Source organism: Schistocerca serialis, chromosome 4 (assembly GCF_023864345.2).
Source record: "Schistocerca serialis cubense isolate TAMUIC-IGC-003099 chromosome 4, iqSchSeri2.2, whole genome shotgun sequence".
NCBI classification, from domain to species: Eukaryota; Metazoa; Arthropoda; class Insecta; order Orthoptera; family Acrididae; genus Schistocerca; species Schistocerca serialis.
This window is the reverse complement of record NC_064641.1, coordinates 327,491,871-327,514,496: the sequence shown is the minus strand read 5'-3', so window position 1 is coordinate 327,514,496 and position 22,626 is coordinate 327,491,871. Positions and strand designations below refer to the sequence as shown.

At 43.6% G+C, this 22,626-nt stretch overlaps 1 protein-coding gene across 1 annotated transcript in view; it reads right to left on the bottom strand.

The window, feature by feature from the left end:
• LOC126473796 (uncharacterized) overlaps nucleotides 1–22,626 on the bottom strand; it is an 88,820-nt gene that overhangs the window by 22,427 nt on the left and 43,767 nt on the right. The window contains exon 3 of the mRNA XM_050101073.1: nucleotides 13,400–13,595. Within this exon, the coding sequence (XP_049957030.1) occupies nucleotides 13,400–13,595 (196 nt within the window). The remainder of the gene's footprint in view (nucleotides 1–13,399; nucleotides 13,596–22,626) is intronic.

The following is a 22,626-nucleotide window of genomic DNA, read 5'->3' as shown; positions in this document are numbered from 1 at the left end:
ACATGGCCACTGTTCATACAGTTCGCCTAATCCAGGACCGATTTTTTGGGCACGCCGGTGAATTGTCGCATCTCACGTATCCACCACAGTCGCCTTATTGAGCTTTTATGGTCTACTTTGGAGAGAAGGGTACCTGATCGCTACACGCCTCGGTCATCGTTACCTGAACTTGCCACTAATTTGCACGGAGAATGATGTAACATTCCCTTGAAAACCATATAGGATCTGTATTTATACATTCGGAGACGACTACGAGATGGTTTGGATGACAACGAGCTTGCTAAACCGTACCAGGCATGGTAAAGTGTTGTGTTTTTGGATTTTCCGTATTTTTGTCCAACCCCTGTACATTTTTTCAGTCAAGCTACATTGTTACTAAAGAAACATGATTTGACATCTATAACTCTTCTTCTTACATACTAACCCTGTCATGTTTTCGTATCTGCTGTTTCCAACATCTTAAATAATCTGTTATGTATATATTTTTCTTTCCATTGCCCCTTTAACAATTTCTAAATTGCTTAGCCTATGTCCAACTATTTTTTCAATTTTATGACAGGTCTGATGCGACATGTCAGTATTACCTTTGTGCCCATTGCTTCACAAAGAGCAGCAGAGCCAACGTCCTCCATTGTTCCTTGTACACAGGATATCTACCGTTTCATTTCGTAAACGACTAAAGACATCATGACAAAGTTTTCTGCAAATGATAGTACTCAGACGGGCACATAATTTTGTGGCATGTGTAAGCGTTAAGGTAACCGAAACTTACACTATGTGATCAAAAGTATCAGCACACCCTCCCAAAACATACGGTTTTCATATTAGGTGCATTGAGCTGCAACCTACTGCCAGGTACACCATATCAGCGACTTCAGTAGTCATTACACTTTGTGAGAGAGAGCAGAATGGGGCGCTCCGCGGAATTCACGGATTTCGAACGTGGTCACGTGATTGGGTGTCACGTGGTTCATACGGCTGTACGCGAGATTTCCACACTCCTAAACATCCCTAGATCCACTATTTCCGATGTGATAGTGAAGTGGAAACGTGAAGGGACACGTACAGCACAAAAGTGTACATGGCGACCTCGTCTGTTGACTGAAAGAGACTGCCGACAGTGGAAGAGGGTCGTAATGTGTAATAGGCAGACATCTAACCAGACCATCACAGGAATTCCAATGCAAGTACTACGACAGTTAGGCGGGAGGCGAGAAAACGGATTTCATGTTCGAGCGTCTCCTCATAAGCCACACATCACGCTGGTAAATGCGAAACGACGCCTCGCTTGGTGTAAGGAGCGTAAACATTGGACGATTGAACAGTGGAAAAACGTTGTGTGGGGTGACGCATCACGGTACACGATGTGGCGATCCGATGGCAGAGTGTGGGTACGGCGAATGCCCGGTGAACATCATCTGCCAGCGTGTGTAGTGCAAACAGTAAAATTCGGAGGCGATGGTTTTATGGTGTGGTCGTGTTTTTCATGGAGGGGCTTTGCACCCCTTGTTGTTTTGCATGGCACTAACACAGCACAGGCCTACATTGATGTTTTAAACACCTTCTTGCTTCCCACTGTTGAAGAGCAGTTCGGGGATGGCGATTGCATATTTCAACACGATCGAGCACGGCCTGTGGCGGAGTGATTACACGACAATAACATCCCTGTAATGGACTAGTCTACACAGAGTCCTGACCTGAATCCTATAGAACACCTTTGGCATGTTTTGGAACTGCGACTTCGTGCCATGCCTCACGGACCGACATCAGATACCTCACCTCAGTGCGGCACTCCGTGAAAAATGGGCTGCCATTCCCCAAGAAACTGATTGGAAGTATGCCTGCGAGAGTGGAAGCTATCATCAAGGCTAAGGATGGGCCAGCATCATACTGAATTCCAGCAGTACCGATGGGGGGCGCCATGAATTTGTAAGTCTTTTTAACCAGGTGTACGGATACTTTTGATCACACAGTGTACGTCTACTCATAGCTGCTGCACACACTGTTACGTAATACATTGGCAAGTCGATCGGATGTTTTATGACCTCTCTTTTAGATCATACGTACCTCATTCACCTTGGCGCATGTTATCTTTCTGCTAAGAAAGCATATTCTGTCAGTAGGATGTTGTGGGTAGCTCTACTAACGGCTGATTTGATCACAAAGTCGACGTAGTGCATCATGAGGACAAATGCTGGTGCATGAGTTACGGCAAGGAGGAGGACGGTTAAGCGTCCACTTCAGTACTACGACTTGTGAGCGACAGTTTACTGATTGCTCTGTGTAACGGCTGAGGGACTGGCTTTCGTATTACGTCTGTTTGAAGTATCGAGGTGGATGTGTTGACCATTAACAGGACGGCTACTCTGTTGAAGGTGGATGTTTGCTTCCTGTTTGGGCAGCGGCGAGTCGCTGGTTGAAGTCTGAGTCACTGAGTATGCTGCCTTGTCTGGCTGGTAAGGGGTTGATGGCGGTCTTAATTTCATTCAGGAACAACGCGGAAACTACTGTGAGCATCTTCTTTAACACCATTGGATGGTGTTTAGAATATTTTGGAAAATTCATGTCTCGTGCCATGTAGTTCCACCATCCTAGTTATCGAAACACGTTGCGCTGTAAAATTGTGCGGTCCCGATATGTGTGTGCACACTGGCCACACACTGTTTTTGTAATAAGCAAGTGTGTTACTACTTGTTACATTTTTATTAATTTCTGTCTCACATTTGGCGGAGGGTTGCATGGTCAGTATACATGCAATACGCTGGCAAGCGGACATTGATGGATCGTTTACAAAACTGCGTGAGGTTGTTTGTTTGACAGTATTGGTCACGTTTATTGTTACTTGGCTTTGAAGTTGTTCTGTGCTACTTCGGTGTTAACTGGTATTTATACACCTATATTGTTCCTTGTGGCCTCTCACGCTGGTGGCCGTTTGGTGATTGTCTGCAGACTAAATATTTGACCTGATTTGTGTATTTAAAATTCGTGTTTAATTCTATGTACCTGTGGAAGTAGAATTTGAAAGTTCAGAGACTTTTGGCGTATTTCAGGCAGTCTCTTATTGTTCATGGGCCTTGAGGAAGGAAGGAAGATTGGTATTAACGTCCCGTCGACATCTAAGCCATTAGAGACGGAGCACAAGCTTGGATTGTATCAAGGATAGGGAAGGAAATTCTCTGATCCATTTTGAAAGCAACCACCCCGAAATTTACCTGTAGCGATTTAGAGAAATCATGGGAAACCTAAATCCGGATGGCTGGAAGCGGGTTTGAACCATCGTGTTCCCGAATGCGAGTCCAATGTGCTAACCAATGCGCCACCTCGCTCTGTATGGGCCTTGACATTGTAAGCAATTGAAAATCTTGAAAGATAGCGCAGTGGAGAACTTTGTTTCCTGAAGGTCTCGGTTCAAGAGCTGTTTTGTAAGTTTTGGTAAATCATTTGAAACGTGGTTCGTCGCCTGAGGCGGACAGTTAAATTCCGATGTCCTTTGTTTTCTTAATTTAGTCTGTCTGCTGTCATTGCTAGCTGCCAAATGTTACTTTTTAAATTTCACTTGCCGACTAAGGCAGGCTACTAACAGTATCTGTTTCATAATTGTATTCAAACACATTGCTCGCTGTGAAGGCACTCAGTTAATTACTGTGTTTCTTTATTCTATTGGCTTTTAAGGCAGCTAATAATTGGAATTATTTTTCATATTCTATTGCTGCGCCCTCATTATACTGAGTGTTTACCAGAGCCGAAAAGTTAATACGGTGTAAATAGCTTTTCTGAAGTGTGGTTCGTACATTAACAGAGCTAAAAGTTCTTGTTTTCGATGTTTGACTTACTGTTAAATGAAATAACTGAAATGTAAAAGTTTATTTGATACAGCACTTCATTCTCTCACTAACTTAGCTCCCTATCATTTCACTCAACTTCTTTTCCTTATTAGTCCAGCAACTCTCTGTAACACCGTAAGTCAAACCCGCAGAATATTTACGTGTTTCAATCACCCGACGCATTATCAAAAATTTCAGGAAGAGACTGAACGATTGTACCAAGTGATATTTTTTCGAAAAATATGCCGTTATGACGAGAACTCTTTTACAGCGATTTATTTTGGATGATCCCATATTAGTGCAGAGAAAGCAGTTGGTCGTCCAGTGTAGCTTCCTCTTGCCAGAATTCAATAATATAATAGTAAGAAAACCTCAGTGGTCGTGCTGTTGTGTAGGCTGAATAACCTTTTTTCATAATCTTCGTTCTCCTGTTAGACTGTGATGAAGTTTTACATTTTTTTATTTTCAGAATCCATTTCCATCCTACGTGAGGGGGCTAACAACGAATGTTGCTCTCAGTTGTATCATACTGGCCACTACAAGTGACCGTCGTTGATTTACACCCTAAAAAGTGTGATTTCTACTGTGGAAAATTAACTGTACGTCAGCGGGGTAGAGGGTTGTTTTCTCTGAAGTATGTATCTCACACGGTAAGAAAGATAACGAAAACCTGTTTCATCTTCACGTAAAATCGAAAATGTGTCTCCTTACACAGCACACAAGTTGATCATTCATCAACAGTGTCGGAGACCTGAACCTAGTCTGCCTCGGTAGCTGTTAAACAAAGATTTGTTAAGCAAAGGGGCCCGGTTTTGATTGCCGAGCAAGTCGGAGATTTTCTCAGCTCGGTGACTGCGTGTTGTGTTGTCTTTACACTCATATTGTTATAATTGACACTGATATTGCGAGGTAGGAATCAGCTCGGCCCGAAAGCCAATAAATTGTAAAAAAGAAAAAAGAACAGCTAACCTACCTTATGTAGTGTACCTACTAGTAACAACAGCGTAATTTATTTGCAGAAAAGTTTTGAAGTATTGTTTGAATAGGTCTAGATAACAGATAGGGTAATTTTTGAGCGATAATTAATAATTCCTCCTCCACGTGCTCTCGTCGTACACTGGAAAAACGGCACCTTGAGTTGAGTTGGCGTTCGTGCTGTACCGGACTAAATTCCGACAACGATTTTCCACCACCACGTTTTGTGCTGTCAAGTGCAATCCGGTGAATATTACAAGAAGACATTCAATCACACGTGATTTAATCAGGAATAAACCAGTTCATCTATATAGAGCTGAAGTTGTAGAATCTTCCAGCTGACAGACACGTGATAGATAAAAATTTGATTCCAAACCAACTAAACTATTGTGACATTAAGCACAGAGAGCGTCTCCAAACCTATTATCGGCATTTTGCCAGCTCCAGCCGGTCCTGGAAAGTAACGCAATTATGTTCAGATCTTCGGGACACATGAAACGACACGACGTCTCCACAGAATGTGTACTTGGTAACACTGTGACGCTGTTTCTTAAAAATTAAAAATTATAATTGTCTAGATCGGGTACATTACAAAACGCTGAATGTGATTATTTGTTTTAGTTGATTAACTACTATCTTTAGATCACTTGGGATACAATACGCGTCAGCACATAGCGTATTGACAACCCTACATCGATTATACAGCTGATAACATGTCCACATGAGTAACATTCTCAATAAAAAGTTGAATAAAGCAGCACGATGAAATCAAGAAATTCGAAACCGTGCCTAACGGAATTGCAGCCTGTTATAAAATGTATACACAACATCGTTACTGCGGGTAGCTTCTGAAAGTTGAGAAATGCTTGTATGTCTGATTTGACTGTGACCTACTCATAACTGCAGGAAGACTACAATTAGCCATCTGGGGAGTCCATCTGTGGAATCAAAGCTGGGAGACACTTAAGAATGTCATCGAACCCGTACCAGGACTGTAGATGTCGATTGTGGAATATATGAGAACACTGAAAATAACTGTGCGAATTTTAGATAACAGGGTGAGGTGAAATCGATAATGCTCTAAACGTAGGAGGAGGACGAGGTAGAAATAATGCTATTTTGTCGAAATCTGACATTTTGAGACCGTGGCCATGTACAAAATACAGGTTGATTATTGCTGAGAAGAAAACAGGGACCTTCCACTGTTAATGGGATTACCGGTTTAGAACCGACACGGTCAGTTTCAGACGACTGTTCATGTTTGGACAGTCATTTGTATAGGTTTTCGGGTCTTTATTCCTCCTTGTGGTAAACGTTCCTTCCACTGGCAGTGTTCTACAGCAAAAAACGATATGAGAAACGGCCTATTTAACTACAACTGTACTTAATAATGAATGACCACAATATAAACAAAACTTTAAAACAGGACTGTTTTAATTTTAGGATACTTTCGTCTAAAATCCCGCGTCATTAGGTTGCAATGTTGGGTGCTTGTATTTCATGAAGCCCACCATGAAACCCTCTCCTCTTCCAACCTTTTCATCTCAACCTCTTACAACGTGCGTCCTCAATTATTTTGCTGGTGCATTCCAGCCTCTGTCTTCCTCTGCATTTTTTACCCTTTACAGCTCCCTCCAGTACTATGGATGTCAATCCCTGTTGCCTTAACAGATGTACTATCATTGCGTCCCCTCTTCTTAGGAGTGTTTGCTGGTACGCCGGAGAACCTCCTTATTCCTTAGCTTATCAGTCCACCTAATTTCAATATTCTTCTGTAGCACGACACCGACGCACATTCCCTACCGGAGGGGACATAGGCCAGACGTGTTAGACATAGCCCTCATCAAGGGCATAACAACGACACTCAACGTTGCCGTTGAAAACGATCTGCCCTCAAATCACCAACCCGTTATACTGTACATGGAAGAAACACTGCAGCACATGGGACAACGAAGGATGTTAGACTACAGGCGCGCGAATTGGACCCAGTTCAAGGAAACGCTTGACAGTCGCATCCCACCCACCCACGCGATTAACGAGACAGCCCAAATTGACGAGGCAGTCGAAACCCTCACCGGCGCCGTCCAGGACGCAATAGCCGACACCATACCAATCCGCACGCCACAACAACACAGTGCTGCCCTGCCCCAGGAAATCCTGGGCCTAATCTCAATGAGGAACCGCCTCAGGAGACACTGGCAGCGTACCAGGCGCCAGCACTTCAAACGGCACATTAACAGACTCCAGGGTATAATCCGGGAAAATAATACAAACATTCTAGACAACAGTGGGACCAGAAACTCGAAGGGCTGGACACCATGCGACCTGGCGTGTGGCAGCTAGCCCGACACTTCACCAGGGAGAAACTGTACACCCCCACGTTACAAGGACCCGACGGACCAGCATATTCTGCGGAAGAAAAAGTGGAATTGATGGCCCTCACACTCGCAGCGTCATTCACACCGAACCTGGATCCCTCAGACCCAGCGTTCACACTTGCTACGGACCAGGAGGTCACACGCATCTTGGCCCAACCAGCGCGCAACAACATCCGACAAGCTAGTACAGCAGAAGTCAAATGGGCCATCATGCATACCACCGCTAGGAAGACCCCTGGTCACGATGGCATTCAAAACCGTGTCCTCCAGGAGTTCACGGACAAAGCTGTAGACTACGTAACACACATCACGAATGCCATACTCAAGCACCAACACTTCCCCGCCTTTTGGAAGACGGCCAAGGTCCTGATGTTCAGGAAGCCGGGGAAAGACCACTCCCTCCCACAAAATTACCGACCCATCAGTCTGCTGAGCGCGCTCAGCAAGGTCGTTGAGAAGGTAATATTAAAACGACTCACCAGGCACTGTATCACAAACGACACCCTGAGACCGGAGCACTTCGGTTTCAGGAATCACCACTAAAAACAACACAACAACTCCTCCACGTCGTTGAATACATAACACACGGATACAACACAAACAAAGCGACTGGGGCGGTGTTCCTGGACATCGAAAAGGCTTTCGATCGTCTATGGCACAACGGCCTAATACGCAAACTTAGCGACGCTGGGTTCCCCGACGGGCTCGTACGTCTCATACACTCGTATCTCACGGACAGGAGTTTCAACACCGACGTGCAGGGCAAACAATCGACACGACATGGTATACAGGCAGGAGTACCCCAAGGAAGTATCCTAGGGCCCTTACTGTTTAACCTCTACATTAACGACCTCCCAGCTACACAACACGACGGTAGCAATCTACGCGGATGACACTGCCATCCTTGCGCAAGATTGGAAGCCGTCTAACACTAACTCACAACTACAGACTGCACTCAGAACGGCGGAGCCTTGGCTGGTGAAATGGCTTGTTAGAGTAAACAAGTGCGAGGCCGTTCTGTTCACTAGAAGACCGAAGCAACTGCGCAAACATCAGCACTGCAACCCAATAACACTACACACACGCCCAATACGTTTCCGCGAGAAGGTCAAATACCTCGGTGTCTGGCTGGACAGGAAACTACTCTGGGGGGGGGGGCCACATTCAACACGTGACCAACAAAGCTAACGCGAGGCTCAAACAACTCTACCCTATGCTTAACAGGCGTAGCACACTGAACAGGAGGGTGTCTAGGTCCATGTACATGACACTTATTCGACCCCTGATGACGTACGCAGCCCCTGTCTGGGGATACGCTGCGCCAACTCGCCTGCGCCGTCTGCAGCTCATACAGAACAAAGTACTCAAAATCATAAGCAACGCTCCGCGCTACACACGCATCGCGGACCTTCACCGGGAATACCGGCTAGATACTATCTTGCAGGTATTCCAAAAACTCTCCACACGACTGTACAATAACACGAGACACTCGCGCAACCCGTTTATCCTTTCTCTGGGTGACTACGACCACAACCATAGATGGAAGCATAACAGACCAAAGACATTACTGGCTAGGAACTGAACATCTATGGTCTATAGAACGCTAACACGACAGTACTGACGAGCCCATGCAACACAGTTATTACTGGAAACCCAGATGTACGACTAGCCGAAAAACAGGCAACCGCAGGGAAACCGTACTGTACACAGCACGCAAACCAGCCACACACATCCCCTACACCGTCTGTGAGCCGATCTATGACCGATCGCCCACTAATCCACAACGACCTTGAACTGTTGCAGGGACGCAGCAACTGCAGCAAGCGCCGCAACAAGCTCCAACAACGACAAAGGTAACGATGCACGATACCTCGAACTAACACAACCACACCTTGCATGCACTGTCGCAGATAGCAAGCCGCTACTGCCCTTACTACCCGTCCTACTGTCGCAGTGTTTTTTTTTCCCTTCGCACTTTTTTTCCTCTGTCCTTACAACCGCTACCCTTCAATCGTTTTCGACCACTTCTATCTCCTGTTGGACCATGTTAATGAGTAATCTTACCCAGACGCTTGGACAACATCACAGCCCGCATCCTGTGACGCCTGATTCAAAACTAACATGTTTACGGAGGTGACAGTAGAACTTTTGGTTTGGTCACCACGTTGGTGTGGGCGTGGAGGGGCCCCATCCTTTGTTAATGTAGCACGACATCTCAAATCTTTAGATTTTCTTTTGTTCCGGTTTCCCCACAGTCCATGTTTCACTACCATGCAACATTGTGCTCCAAACGTACATTCTCAGAAATTTCTTCCTGAAATTAAAGCATATGTTTGTCACTAGTAGACTTTCTTGGCCAAGATGAGAGTTGGCAATACTCTCCTAGGATTTAAAGGTTGGCTACAGCGCGCATACACACGCTCTGGAATCTAAGATATTGTTGTCGCACTTCGCAGCGCACGGATTAATTTAGTGGCAGTTTGGAGGCCAGTGTAGGAGCCCGCCTGCTGTGGTGCGCACGTGTGTTGGGCGAGGGGTCGTCGCCGAGCTGCCGTACTGCCGTGTCCGCCAGCAGCGACACAGGATTTGGTATTCAGTTGGTATTTCTTATAATTTGCAGCGCGCTTATTAATTTAAAGAAAAGGGTTTGTGTAAGTGCGTAGCAGCAGACGGTAATTTTGATAATGATAGGAGTTGAATTCTTAAGGGAAACCATTGTTACGCGAATAGTTTAAGTATTGATTTTTGTCATTGATTTCTTTTGTAATTGTCAGGGAATTGTTTCACTATGTATTTAACTTTGAAGTATTTCAGTCTGTCTCAAGAGTTTGATTAATTTGTAATATTGCTTTAATGCCACTGGAGGCAGATTTACATACTAAGCGATTGTTCAAAGAGCTTCTAGCGTTTTGTTAATTGAATGAGAAAGAATCGCTTTCAGAATATAGTTTTTGAAAAAAGGAATTACTTGTTTCGGTTATCATTTATCGAGTTTAGATTTGACCAAACCCTTTGTCTTGAATTATACGTAGTTGTAGTAAGCAGCAACAGCAGGAGCTGCCATACAGAACATGCATTGCACTCAGCATGAATCATAGGTTTTTTTTTATTTTTGTTAAATAATGGAATGCAGCAGATCAAGCAGTGGCAGCAGAAAGAGCAAGTTATTTGTTGCGCACAGGACCAATTAGAAAAAAGTTTAGGTGATCTCTGTAATAGTAAAGTTAACAGGAGTACAAGCACGAGATTTTCAGTAGAAAACACGAGATAAGACGTTTGAAGAGCTCCCGACTTTCAAGGATTGCTCTTTTTGCCAGTGCTACTTAGCTTTTTATATCTTCCTTGCTTCGGTCGTCATGAGTTATTTTGCTGCCTGGGTAGCAGAATTCCTTAACTTCGTCTACTTTGTGATCCCCAATTCTGATGTTAAGTTTTTCTACTTCTCATTGACTCCGTCTTCCTTCGATTTTCTCTCAGTCCATATTATGCACTCGTTAGATTCTTCATTCCATTCAAAAAGTCCTATAACTGTTGTTCACTTTGACTGAGGATAGCAATGTCACTGAGCAGGTATATATTGAGAATAAACTCTAGTGAAAGGCTACATTTTAGGAGTCGCTAAGTAAAGAGAAGCTTGTGTTGCGAAAATAACAAAATTTAACTTTCACTGATGCGTAATACCCACTGGCTACAGCACTTGACATCTTGGGATCGGAAGCAGGCTCCCGACGAGTCTCCATTCAAAACACCGGATGAACAAGTCTTTGAATGCATTACTAGAATTGTGGTGCCCTGCAGTGTCTTTCCCTGTGCTGTCTGCACGTCCTGCAATTCCTCCCGTGCGCCTCCGGCTGTGTCGTTGCCAAGCTTATCGCAGTTGTCGAGTGAACATTCTGGCTCCAAATCGTTTCTATTGCCACTGTAACCCTTCGTCCGTTTTTGACTAAGTTCAGTCTCCCATGGGGAAGATCCTTCAGACGTGTTCACTTGTTGTTTATTTAATGCCTACATCTTGATGGTTCAAAAATGGTTCAAATGGCTCTGAGCACTATGGGACTCAACTTCTGAGGTCATTAGTCCCCTAGGACTTAGAAGTAGTTAAACCTAACTAACCTAAGGACATCACACACATCCATGCCCGAGGCAGGATCCGAACCTGCGACCGTAGCGGTCTCGCGGTTCCAGACTGCAGCGCCTAGAACCGCACGGCCACTTCGGCCGGCCCTACATTTTGATACATCTATTACTAATATATTAGGTAGTTTATAAATGTGATGAGTGTTATTGACAGCATTGCATGCAGCTTTTGGATTTCATTACTTGCTTATGACCGCCCGTGCGGTCAGTGTTTATTGAGTAACTGCCAGTAGCTGTTACTCACGCTATGTATGTAAAGTGTTCTGTTTGTGACTGTTTACTTAATATACATAATCTTCTTGTTGCCTGAATTGTCTTAGGAGAGACAGATTCCTTTACTTAACCCGCGGGAATCTGGAGTTGGCATATCGCTGTTGGATGACTGCGTGCGTGCGTGCGTGCGTGCGTGCGTGCGTGCGTGAGCGGGCGCGTATGTGTGTGTGTGTGTGTGTGTGTGTGTGTGTGTGTGTGTGTGTGTGTGTGTCCCTTTGCTCTTATTTTTAAAATTGTGTTTTATGTGTGTTTTCGAGGCAGATAATCTGAGTTGTTCGGGCGGTTTACTGTGAGGCGCACTGCTTAGCGGTGGCACCAGAGGCGATGGTTTAAAGCACGACCACTTCCGGAGTTGCTCTGGGAATTTAATGCCAGACTTCACATTATTTACTAATTTTGAAATTTGAATTCAATGTATTTGTTGTTGATTCCTGTTTAATCTGTTGTAAGTCTTCTAGGGATTAACGAATTTATTATTCAGCCTTTGCTGCACTGGAGATTTACGGTTCAGTTTAAATTTAACTGGCTGCTCGTGTAATCTTGTTGTCTTAATCAAAATACTTGCTGTTCTTTTAGCCGAGAAGGAAATTATTGTCTTAAATCTTAAGGTTTTAGGGTTTTAAGTTAGTCTTTATTTAGGAATAAATGGTATTTAGTACTGTTCTTGTAACGGATGATGTTCAGGCCCCACTCTCCCACTCTTTCCTTCTCCGAACTCAACGAAGGTACGGAGGCATGCAACAGTAGTACGTCTTTGTAAGGGCCCTGATAGATTTCTCAAGTAGAGGTGCGTTGGAAAACGAATACGAGGTGAGAAAGAGAAGACTCTTACAGTAGCATCATGGGAGTCGCGTTTTCGCCGTCAGATAAAATGACAATGAAATCGTTGATGACTATTCTATGAGGCACTACAGAGGTGGTAATGATTTAATGTAGGATATTTACACAACGTCAGTCATTAGAAATATAAATATTTCGATCTCCTTCCCTTGCCGAACCAATCCTGTTGCTATAAATGTAATCGACCAAAGCTTTCAGCAGCGGATTCTTTTTGGGACGAGTCCTCCTATTATACCATTAGCGTGTATTAGCTGCTTTCTTTCTATCGAGGTGCAAATGTGTGTGAATTCCTAAGGGACCAAACTGCTTAGGTCATCGGTCCCCAGACCTACACAATAGTTAAATTAACTTAAACTAACTTATGCTAAGAACAACGCAAACACCCATGCCCGAGGGAGGACTCGAACCTCCGGCCGGAGTATTCGCGCAGCCCGTGACATGACGCCCTAAACCGCGCGGCTACTACGCGCGGCTTTCTATCGAGGGAACTAATGCTGTCGAAACTACTAACATGCCATTGCAAAGTATGATAAAAACACAAATCGCTAAGAGTCAAATGTAAATAAAAAGTGACAGTAGTCACTATGGCAAAATAATTATGATTCCTGCTTGAAGGCAAACAATAAAATGCTTTTAATTTTTAAAACGATTGGCGCAAATCGCTCTGAGCACTATGCGACTTAACTTCTGAGGTCATCAGTCACCTAGAACTTAGAACTAATTAAACCTAACTAACCTAAGGACATCACATACATCCATGCCCGAGGCAGGATTCCAACCTGCGACCGTAGCGGTCGCTCGGATCCTGACTGTAGCGCCTAGAACCGCACGGCCACTCCAGCCGGCGAAACGATTTTTTAGTCTCCTAACTGGCTTAAGCCCATTAAGTAATGTTTTCCTACTAATACCATTACTACCAGAAATAATAATAATAATAATAATAATAATAATAAATGTTATGTGTAGACTCACTGTTAACCATCCAGGAAGCGTCGGGCAGAACTGTCAGTTCCTTCAGGTCGAACGATTCAGAGCCCCTGCTGAGGGACTGGTTCAACAACACGGTGCCATTGTCGGAACTCCGGAAAAAGTCGAATGTCTCGCAAAGGTCTATTGGCTGCAGCGCAAAATTTCGCACTTCTTCTACTTCAAACCAACGGCCGAGTATCTGTTGAGAAAAGAAAAATAAGTCTCGTGCCTGTCTTGTTAAGTAAGTCTTACTGTTAATGGTGGTCGTCAGAGTGGATAGTGGCCTTATATGTTGGTATACTATTAGATGACACTCTCGAATAGAAAGTGCAGACCAAACATTCGGCTCTAGCCAGACAGGCTCCGTACACAAGCTAGTTTTTGAGCTTGTGCCACAAACCGTGGTTAATCTAATTTCGGCACCGTGTGTAGCGTACAGCATTTTAGTGTACGAAGAGCTTCCTGTTACGTGAATCAGTTACCCGCCGTCGAGCCGGGACCGCTCGAATCTTTTATGAAATGGAACAGAAATGCCGGGTCTTTGAGATAGGGCGGCTGTGGTATTCTTAAACAAATGAGAAGCGGAAAGTTCACTTTTTCCTTAAAATTGAATAGGGTATTACTGGGTAAATTAAAGGAAGACTTAGAGTGATTACAAACCACACCGACAGTTTTCTCGGAAGAGAAATTAAACCTTGTGGCATTCACCCATTCCTCAGATCTCTTGGGCATTTTTTTTTTTATGGACCTGGAGGATGCACTGATGGCGGCAGAAAAACGATCCACAAATAAGCAACGCTTTACAGGGGTCTTTACGGTATATAGTTTATCACGGTGCCGAACGCCATTAGGTTTGAAACACATCGTCAAGGTATGCTATTTTTATGCATAAAACGTTCAGAGTGGATAGAAACGACTGCAAGATCACACATGTCCACAGCTCGTGGCTAGCGTTCGTGTGGATCACGGGGTCCAGGGTTCGATTCCCAGCCAGGTGGGGGTTTTTCTCTGCCCAGGGACTGGGTGTTTGTGTTGCCATCATCATCATCATCATCATCATCATCATCATCATCATCATCATCAAAATTAGACTGTAGTCGTCTTTAGATAGAAGTACTCACCCACTCGGTACAGCTTATGCAGCAAAACCCGTTGAATTGACGCTTCCAGCTGTGTCAGGTTACCGCAAGTGCAGGAATACCTCCTGAAGTGAAAATTAAGGCGACTTATTGTCGCCCTCTTTTGAGAACATGACTGTCTGGAAGATGTTCACTGGTCTTATTTGGAAACATTCCTGATGTTTGACACTTGCGATTAGCGTTCGTGAATGCAACATAAAATTCCTATTAATGACTTAGCGTACTTTACATTAGCTGTGGACTTATTGAGTTTGGCAACTGTCAGCATGACATATTACTAACTGTTCTCCTCATCCTTAGTCTTGCTACCAGTAATATTTAAAGGTGTTTTTGGCACTGGGACATCACTTCACCTTTCAGGTAGCTCCAAACCCCCTTCCTCCCCCTTCCTTTCCCCACACCCACCGTCACTGTGTGTGGTATGGTGCTCATTGTTCCACCGATCTCCTGGATTTTATTGATGACTCTGGAGTGGATGCATCAGTAACATGCTCGATCATGGCTATAAAGATATTCATTGAGCCCTACACGGCTTCACGCTATTCGAAAACAGATTCAGAGCTATAAAGAGTCCATTATCTCTTATGAGCATATGCGGTCTCTTCATATGATGTGTGAATCTAGCACAGGAGTCCAGAAGGGGGAGTAGTCACTTCTGTGAAGATCGTGATCTACTTCCCACTGTCGTACCAAAGATGCAATGAGTAGCATGATCCCTGCTTATCAACATGATATCCTCAGTTTGTGTGATAACCGCAGTTTCCAGATTCTAATGGAATGAAGTTTCTAAAATACACTGGTGTCCAAAATTAAAGCAGCGAAATGCTATTTCCGGGTCCTGTGCCTAATTCGGGATATAATGAACAAACTGTCAACTAATATTACTACGATCGTGTTCTGCACGGAAGATGACATTCCGATCAACGGACAACCACGCTAGCAATGACGTCAGGGCACCTATCAAGTGGGGTAGTGTTTGCAGAGTAGTCCCACGTCCACAATCGCTGCATACGCAGTCACAAAGAATGCGTCTACATCCGCGCGGGATTAGCCGAGCGGTCTTAGGCGCTACAGTCATGGACTGTGCGGCTGGTCCCGGCGGAGGTTCGAGTCCTCTCTCGGGCATGGATATGTGTGTTTGTCCTTAGGATAATTTAGGTTAAGTAGTATTTAAGCTTAGGGACTGATGACCTTAGCAGTTAAGTCCCGTAAGATTTCACACACATTTGAACATTTTTGAATATGTCTACAGGCACTCCGCTGTGGAGGGCCACAGGTAGAATGGAAGCAGGAGAGTCGTAAACTGATGAGGCCCCCTGACGTAATGTGAATCGTTATGTTCTTTTCGGATGAGGCGATAGTTTACAGAGATCTAAAGTTTTTCACAGATACTTGCAAAGGGCCGACTATGTGTGATATCAGAATGATTGGACCATTATGTGGCTGTGAGGGCTTGACGGTACCCCCGTAGTATTATACTGAAACTGGGATCTGAGAAGGCAGCATCCGCTGGACGTGTTGTAGCGAGGCAAACGGTGTACAGAAGGCTTTGCGAGAGTGGCCTTTATTGTCGGAGACCTGCTGATGTGTACCTCTAGCGCGTCTTCTCAGAAGGGAACGTCCAGAGTGGAGCCGTCAACATGCCATCTGGACGGTCGCACAGTGGGCCAATGTTCTTTTCACAAATGAGTCCCGACTTGGTCTGGACAATGATTCTCGACGGGTTCGCATCTGGAGGGAAAGTGGAACACGATTTCAGGGCCCAAACATTGTGGAAAGAGACTGATATCGAGGATGAAACCTAATGATGTGGGCAGGAATTATGTTGACCACTCTAAAACTCTTCATGAAATTGTACGGTTAAATCGGCAAGGTTAAACTGCTGTCAGGTATCGTGACGAGATCTTGGGACCTCATGTGCGGTTGTTGCGAGGTGCTGTGGGCCCAGATTTCATACTGGTGGACAACAATGCTCGACCTCATGAAGCACGGATGGTTGATATTTTTCTGTAAATGGAAGACATTGCATGCATGGCTTGGCCAGCTCCGTCTCCCAATTTGAATCCCATAGAGCATGTCTCGGATGCACTAGGAAGACAGGTTACATTACGTCAGCATCCACCAACCATTATGCAAGACTTGCGAGCAGCTCTGCAGGAAGAATGGATGTTATTGCCTCAACATGAGATCGATGACATCATTCACAGAATGTCCCGCCGTTGTCAGGCCTGTATTGGAGCCAGAGGTGGTCACACCCCGTACACCACATTAACCAATTGTCAGAATGTGTGTAAATCCGTGAAGTTGAAAAGAAACAAACAAAAAAAAAACGAAGAACATTTTTGTCTACCTTTATGCATGTTGCAGTTGATTGCGTTCTGTATTGCTTATATTGTTTCTACTTTACTATCACCTGTTTATACTGTATTGTGGCAAAATAAACGCAACCTTGCAAAATTTCTGTTTGTTCCTTTAATTTTGGACGCCTGTATAGTAAAAAATGGGGACGTCCAACTATAATTTAAAGGTCTCACTGGTTCAAATGGCAGATGTGGTGGCAGATACACCGACCTTTGCCCTGTCATTGTTACGTCTTTTTTTCTGGGCACTGGAGTGTCGCTATTTTAACACGTTTTGAACGGGTCATTTTGCTATCGGTCGGATCGGTACCAATCTTGAAATTTATTTTAAACTAACTTCCCGATGGGGTAGAGACTTGAAATTTCAGGCACAACTCAGTCCTGGATGGCAGTGCAGTGGGAACTCACTTTCTTGTCGGAATGTTAGGTAGCGGTGGGGTTGTTAGTAATATCCGACACCTCAGCTGCTCTGCAGGGCATTAGAATCTTAATCTTGGCTACAGCAGCAACGTGCAAATGTAGTATATGGAATAAAAACAGCCACCAGCTGCGGAAGGTAATAGTCAAAAGCTCTTGACCTACGTTTCATCTCATATGGCTCTTCTTTTGAGGTCTTATTGCGTTTTACACGCTGATAATCACGTCCTATTGGCGACACATCATGATCAGCATGATCATGTTTGATCACATATGTTTATGCGTTAATTATTTATTGTAAGCACCCCCGTTTTATGTTATAAATCTTACAACTACAACATGATCAGTGTTCTGCCCCACGACAGAACTTCACATCTAGCTCTCAATGCAGTGCTGTCCCACCCTCTTCGTTTCCTCATAACGGTTTTCTATCCTTATACTATCCACCATATGGTATCTTCCGCATCCTCTTCTTCTTCCATTCAAAGTCGTTCCATAGTACCTATCAGTAAATAATCTCTTCTCATTGTCCAAGCCAGTCGCGTTTCCTCTTCATGATTCCCTTCAATATTTCTCTCTTCTCCCACTCTTATCAACACCCGTCAATTTCTCACTTTGTCTATCAATTTTATCCTTTCCATCTTCCTCCAAAACCGTATCTCAAATGCATCTATTCTTCTTTCTTCCACTTTCCTCGGTGTCCATATGCTCCATACAAAGCACTTCGTCAGTCTCGCCCTCAGCTCCCTGACCATACATCTACATTGAAGCCTCCTCTTCTTAAAGTCTCCTTGGCAACTGCTATACGCATTTTCATCTCCTTATTGGATTTCATGTCTTCGGTAATTCAAGTACCGTTATAACTGTTAAAAATTCACAAGAATATATTTTCCAGCCTATGTGTACGGGGTTAGGAATCTGATGGTGCTAAGAGAAATTATTTCATGCTTTCAGTCTGATTTTAAAGCGTGTTATATTAACAACTTATTTTCATTAAAATAATTATTTAAAATGTGTCCCTTGTAAATATACGCACGAAGGTCTTTATTTTACGAAGTCTAAAATCATGCAGATGTCCCCTGAAACTATTAACGTTCCACTTAAGTACGGGAGCCATTTAAAATAGATAGGAGGAATTGGTAAACACATTTTAAATGGCTCCCGTACTTAAGTGGAACGTTAATGGTTTCAGGGGACATCTGCATGATTTCAGACGACTGTGAGCCACTGACAAATTATGGTTGGTGGGCTAGCTTGTTCTAGTGTCGAGTTGCCTAGATGCATGATGTCCTCTGCATCATATCCGCTGGTTCTTGGTACACTTGTTTAACGAAATGTGGTGCCCTGCTCACAACCTCATTTCTCGTTGTGGCTCACGGGGAACGGGTAAGGTGTGAGGCACTTTATTCTTCGATTGTCTTTTCTCCCCATTTTTGAGTTTGTCTTTCTCTTTTTTTTTACTTTGGGGACAGTTTTATTTTTTGACCCGTAGTCCATGGGTAGAATCTTTCATTACTTATCAAAATGTCCTCGGTTCCGAATTCGAAACCCACCACCGCTTAAATTTTGATTAATAATTAGCATTGGCACCCGAAGACTTCCGGCATAAGAAGACACCCTCATTCTGCCAAAGGCATTTTCAAAGAGGGCGGAGGGGCGGACAGAGGTTCAGGACACTCTCTCCTCCTTGGCGTGGAAAACCGCCCCTAAAGGCGGAAGAATGAGAAATGATCAACAGCATGACGAAGCAGACGGCAATGGAAACCACTGCATTAAAGATACATAACGTGTATCCACAGGACATGTGGCCTTTAATTGAAAAGGTACCATGATGATCTCTCCATGGGGAAAAAATTCTATAATAGTCCCCTTTCGGATCTCCGGGAGGGGACTACCAAAGGGGAGGTGACCATGAGAAAAAGATTGAGTAACCAAAGAAAGGATAACGTTCTACGAGTCGAGGCGTGGTATTTCAGAAGCATGAACCTGGTAGGGAAGATAGAAAATTTCAAAGGGAAATGCAAAGGCTAACTCTAGATATAGTAGGTGTCAGTGACGTGAAATGGAAAAAAGATAAAGGCTTCTGGTCAAACGAGTATAGGGCAATACCAACAGCAACAGAAAATGGTACAACGGGAGTAGAATTTGTTATTAATAGGAAGGTAGGGTAGATAGTGTGGACAGTTCATTGATAGGGCTGTTCTTATCAGAATCAACAGCAAACCACCGACAACAATAATTCAGGTATACGTCCCGATGTCTCAAGGTAAAGATGAAGAGATAGAAAAAGTATATGACGATACTGAAACGGTAATACAGCACGTAAAAGGAGATGAAAATCTAGTATTTATGAGGGACTGGAATGCAGTTGTAGGGAAGGAGTAGAAGAAAAAGTTACATGAGATTGGGACGAGGAATGAGAGAGAGGAAAGCGTAATTGAGGTCTGTAATAAAATTCAGCTAGTAATAGCGAATACTGTGTTCAAGAATCACAAGAGAAGAAGATATGTCGCGAGGAGCAGCTGCGTGGTTTGAGGCGTCATGTCACGGACTGCGCGGCCATTCCCGCCAGAGGTTCGAGTCCTCCCTTGTTCTTAGCATAAGTTAGCTTAAGTTAATTTAAGTAGTGTGTAAGTCTAGGGACCGATGACCTAAGAAGTTTGGTCCCTTAGGAATTCACACACATTTGAACATTTTGAGACGATATATTTGGAAAAGGCCTGGTGATACGGGAAGATTTAAATTAGATTGCATCCGACAGAGTTTCCGAAATCAGATACTGTAAGGCATACCCAGGAGCCGATATAGACTCACATCACAATGTAGTAGTGATGAAGAGTAGGCTAAAGTTTAAGAGATTAGTGAGAAAGAATCAATACGCAAAGAAGTAGGATACAAAAGTATTAAGGAATGACGAGATACGTTTGAAGTTCTCTAAGGCTGTAGGTACAACAATAAGGAATATCTCAGTAGGCAATACAGTTGAAGAAGAATGGGCATCTTTAAAACGGGCAATCACAGACTTCGAATAGTAAAACATAGGTACAACAAAGGTAGCTGCGAAGAAACTATGTGTAACAGAAGAAATACTTCAGTTGATAGATGAAATAAGGAAGTACAAAAACGTTCAGGAAAATTCAGGAATACAGAGTAATGAAATAAATAGGCAGTGCACGGAAGCTAAAACGAAATGGTTCAAATGGCTCTGAGCACTATGGGACTCAACTGCTGAGGTCATTAGTCCCCTAGAACTTAGAACTAGTTAAACCTAACTAACCTAAGGACATCACAAACATCCATGCCCGAGGCAGGATTCGAACCTGCGACCGTAGCGGTCTTGCGGTTCCAGACTGCAGCGCCTTTAACCGCACGGTCACTTCGGCCGGCGCTAAGACGAAATGGCTGCATGAAAAATGTAAAGAAATCGAAAAAGAAATTTTCGGAAGGACTGAATCAGCATACAGGAAAGTCGAAGTGGCTTTCGGCGAAATTAAAAGCAAGGGTGGTAATATTAAGAGTGCAACGGGAATGCCACTCTTGAATGCAGTGGAGAGAACGGATAGATGGACAGAGTACACTGAAGGCCTCTGTGAAGGGGAAGATTTGTCTGATGTGATAGAATAAGAAACGGGAGTCGGCTTAGAATAGGTAGGGGATCCAGTATCAGGATCAGAATTTAAGAGAGCTTTGGAGGACTTGAGGCCAGTAAGGCAGAGGGTATAGATAACATTCCGTCAGAATGTCTAAAAGCGTTGGGGGGAAGTGGCAATAGAACGACTATTCACTTTGGTGTGTAGGTTGTACGAGTCTGGCGGCATACAATGTTACTTTAGAAAAAAATATCATCCATACAATTGCAAAGACTGCAAGAGTTGACAAGTAAGAAGATTAATGCACAATCAGCTTAACAGCTTACTTACAAGAATAATATACAGAAGAACGGAAAAGGAAACTGAGGATGTGTTAGATGACGATCAGTTTGGGTTTTGGATAGGTAAAGGCGCTAGAGAGGCAGTTCCGCATTGCGGTTGACAATAGAAGCAAGACTAAAGAAAAATCAAGGCCCGTTCATAGGATTTGTCGACGTGGAAAAAGCGTACGACAATCAAAATGGTGCAAGGTGTTCGAAATTGTGAGAAAATAGGGGTAAGCTATATGGAGAGTCGGAGAAAATGAGTGGTGTAAGACAGGGATGTATTCTTTCGCCCCTACTGTTCGATCTGTTTGTCGAAGAAGCAATGATGAAAGTAAATGAAAGGTTCAGGAGTGGAATTAAAATTCAAGGTGAAAGGATATCAATGACCGATTCGCTGCTGACATTGCTATCCTGAGTGAAACACAAGAAGAATTACATGATCTGCTGAATGGAATGAACAGCCTAATGAATACAGAATATGGACTGAGGGCAAATCGAAAAAAGAGGAAAGTAATGAGAAGTAGTAGAAATGAGAACAGCGAAAAGCTTAATATCGAAGTCAATGATCACGAAGTAGATGAAGTTAACGTATTATGCTACATAGGCAGCAAAATAAGTAATGGTGGATGGAGTAAGGAGAACACCAAAAGAAGATTAGTACTGGCAAAGAGAGTATAGAGTATTCTTGGCCAAGAGAATTCTACTAGTATCAAACATAAGCCTTAATTTGAGGAAGAAATTTCTGAGAATGTACGTTCGGACCACAGCATTGTATGGTAGCGAAACGCGGACTGTGAGAAAACTGGAACAGAAGAGAAACAAAGCATTAGAAATGTGATTCTACAGACGAATGTTGAAAATTATGTGTGCTTATAAGATAAGGAGTGAGGAGGTTCTACGCATAATCGGAGAGGAAAGGAATATGTGGAATACATTGACAAGAAGTAGGAACAGGACGATAGGACATCTGTTAAGACATCAGGGAATGATTTCCATGGTACTGGAGGGAGCTGTAGAGGGAAAAAACTGTACAGGAAGATAGAGATTGGAATACATCCAGCAAATAATTGAGGCCTAGGTTGAAAATGCTACTCTGAGACGAAGAGGTTGGCACAGGAGAGGAATTCGTGGCGGGCCGCATCAAACTAATCAGAGGACTGATGACTCAAAAATAAAAGAAAGACCTGTTTTCGTTTGCTGGTATATATGATGTTGTTGGTCACTGCTTCACAATAAATTGTTTGAGTCGAAGCATTTACATTAGTGACGCGTTTGTTTATCATGGAAGCATAGAGGTGGAAAAGGTTTGAGTTTTCGTCATCTTAAATTTTCGCATAGGACATACGTTCTGTCATTTATTTCTGATTCTTTCCCTCCTTAGTGAACACAGGTCAGTCT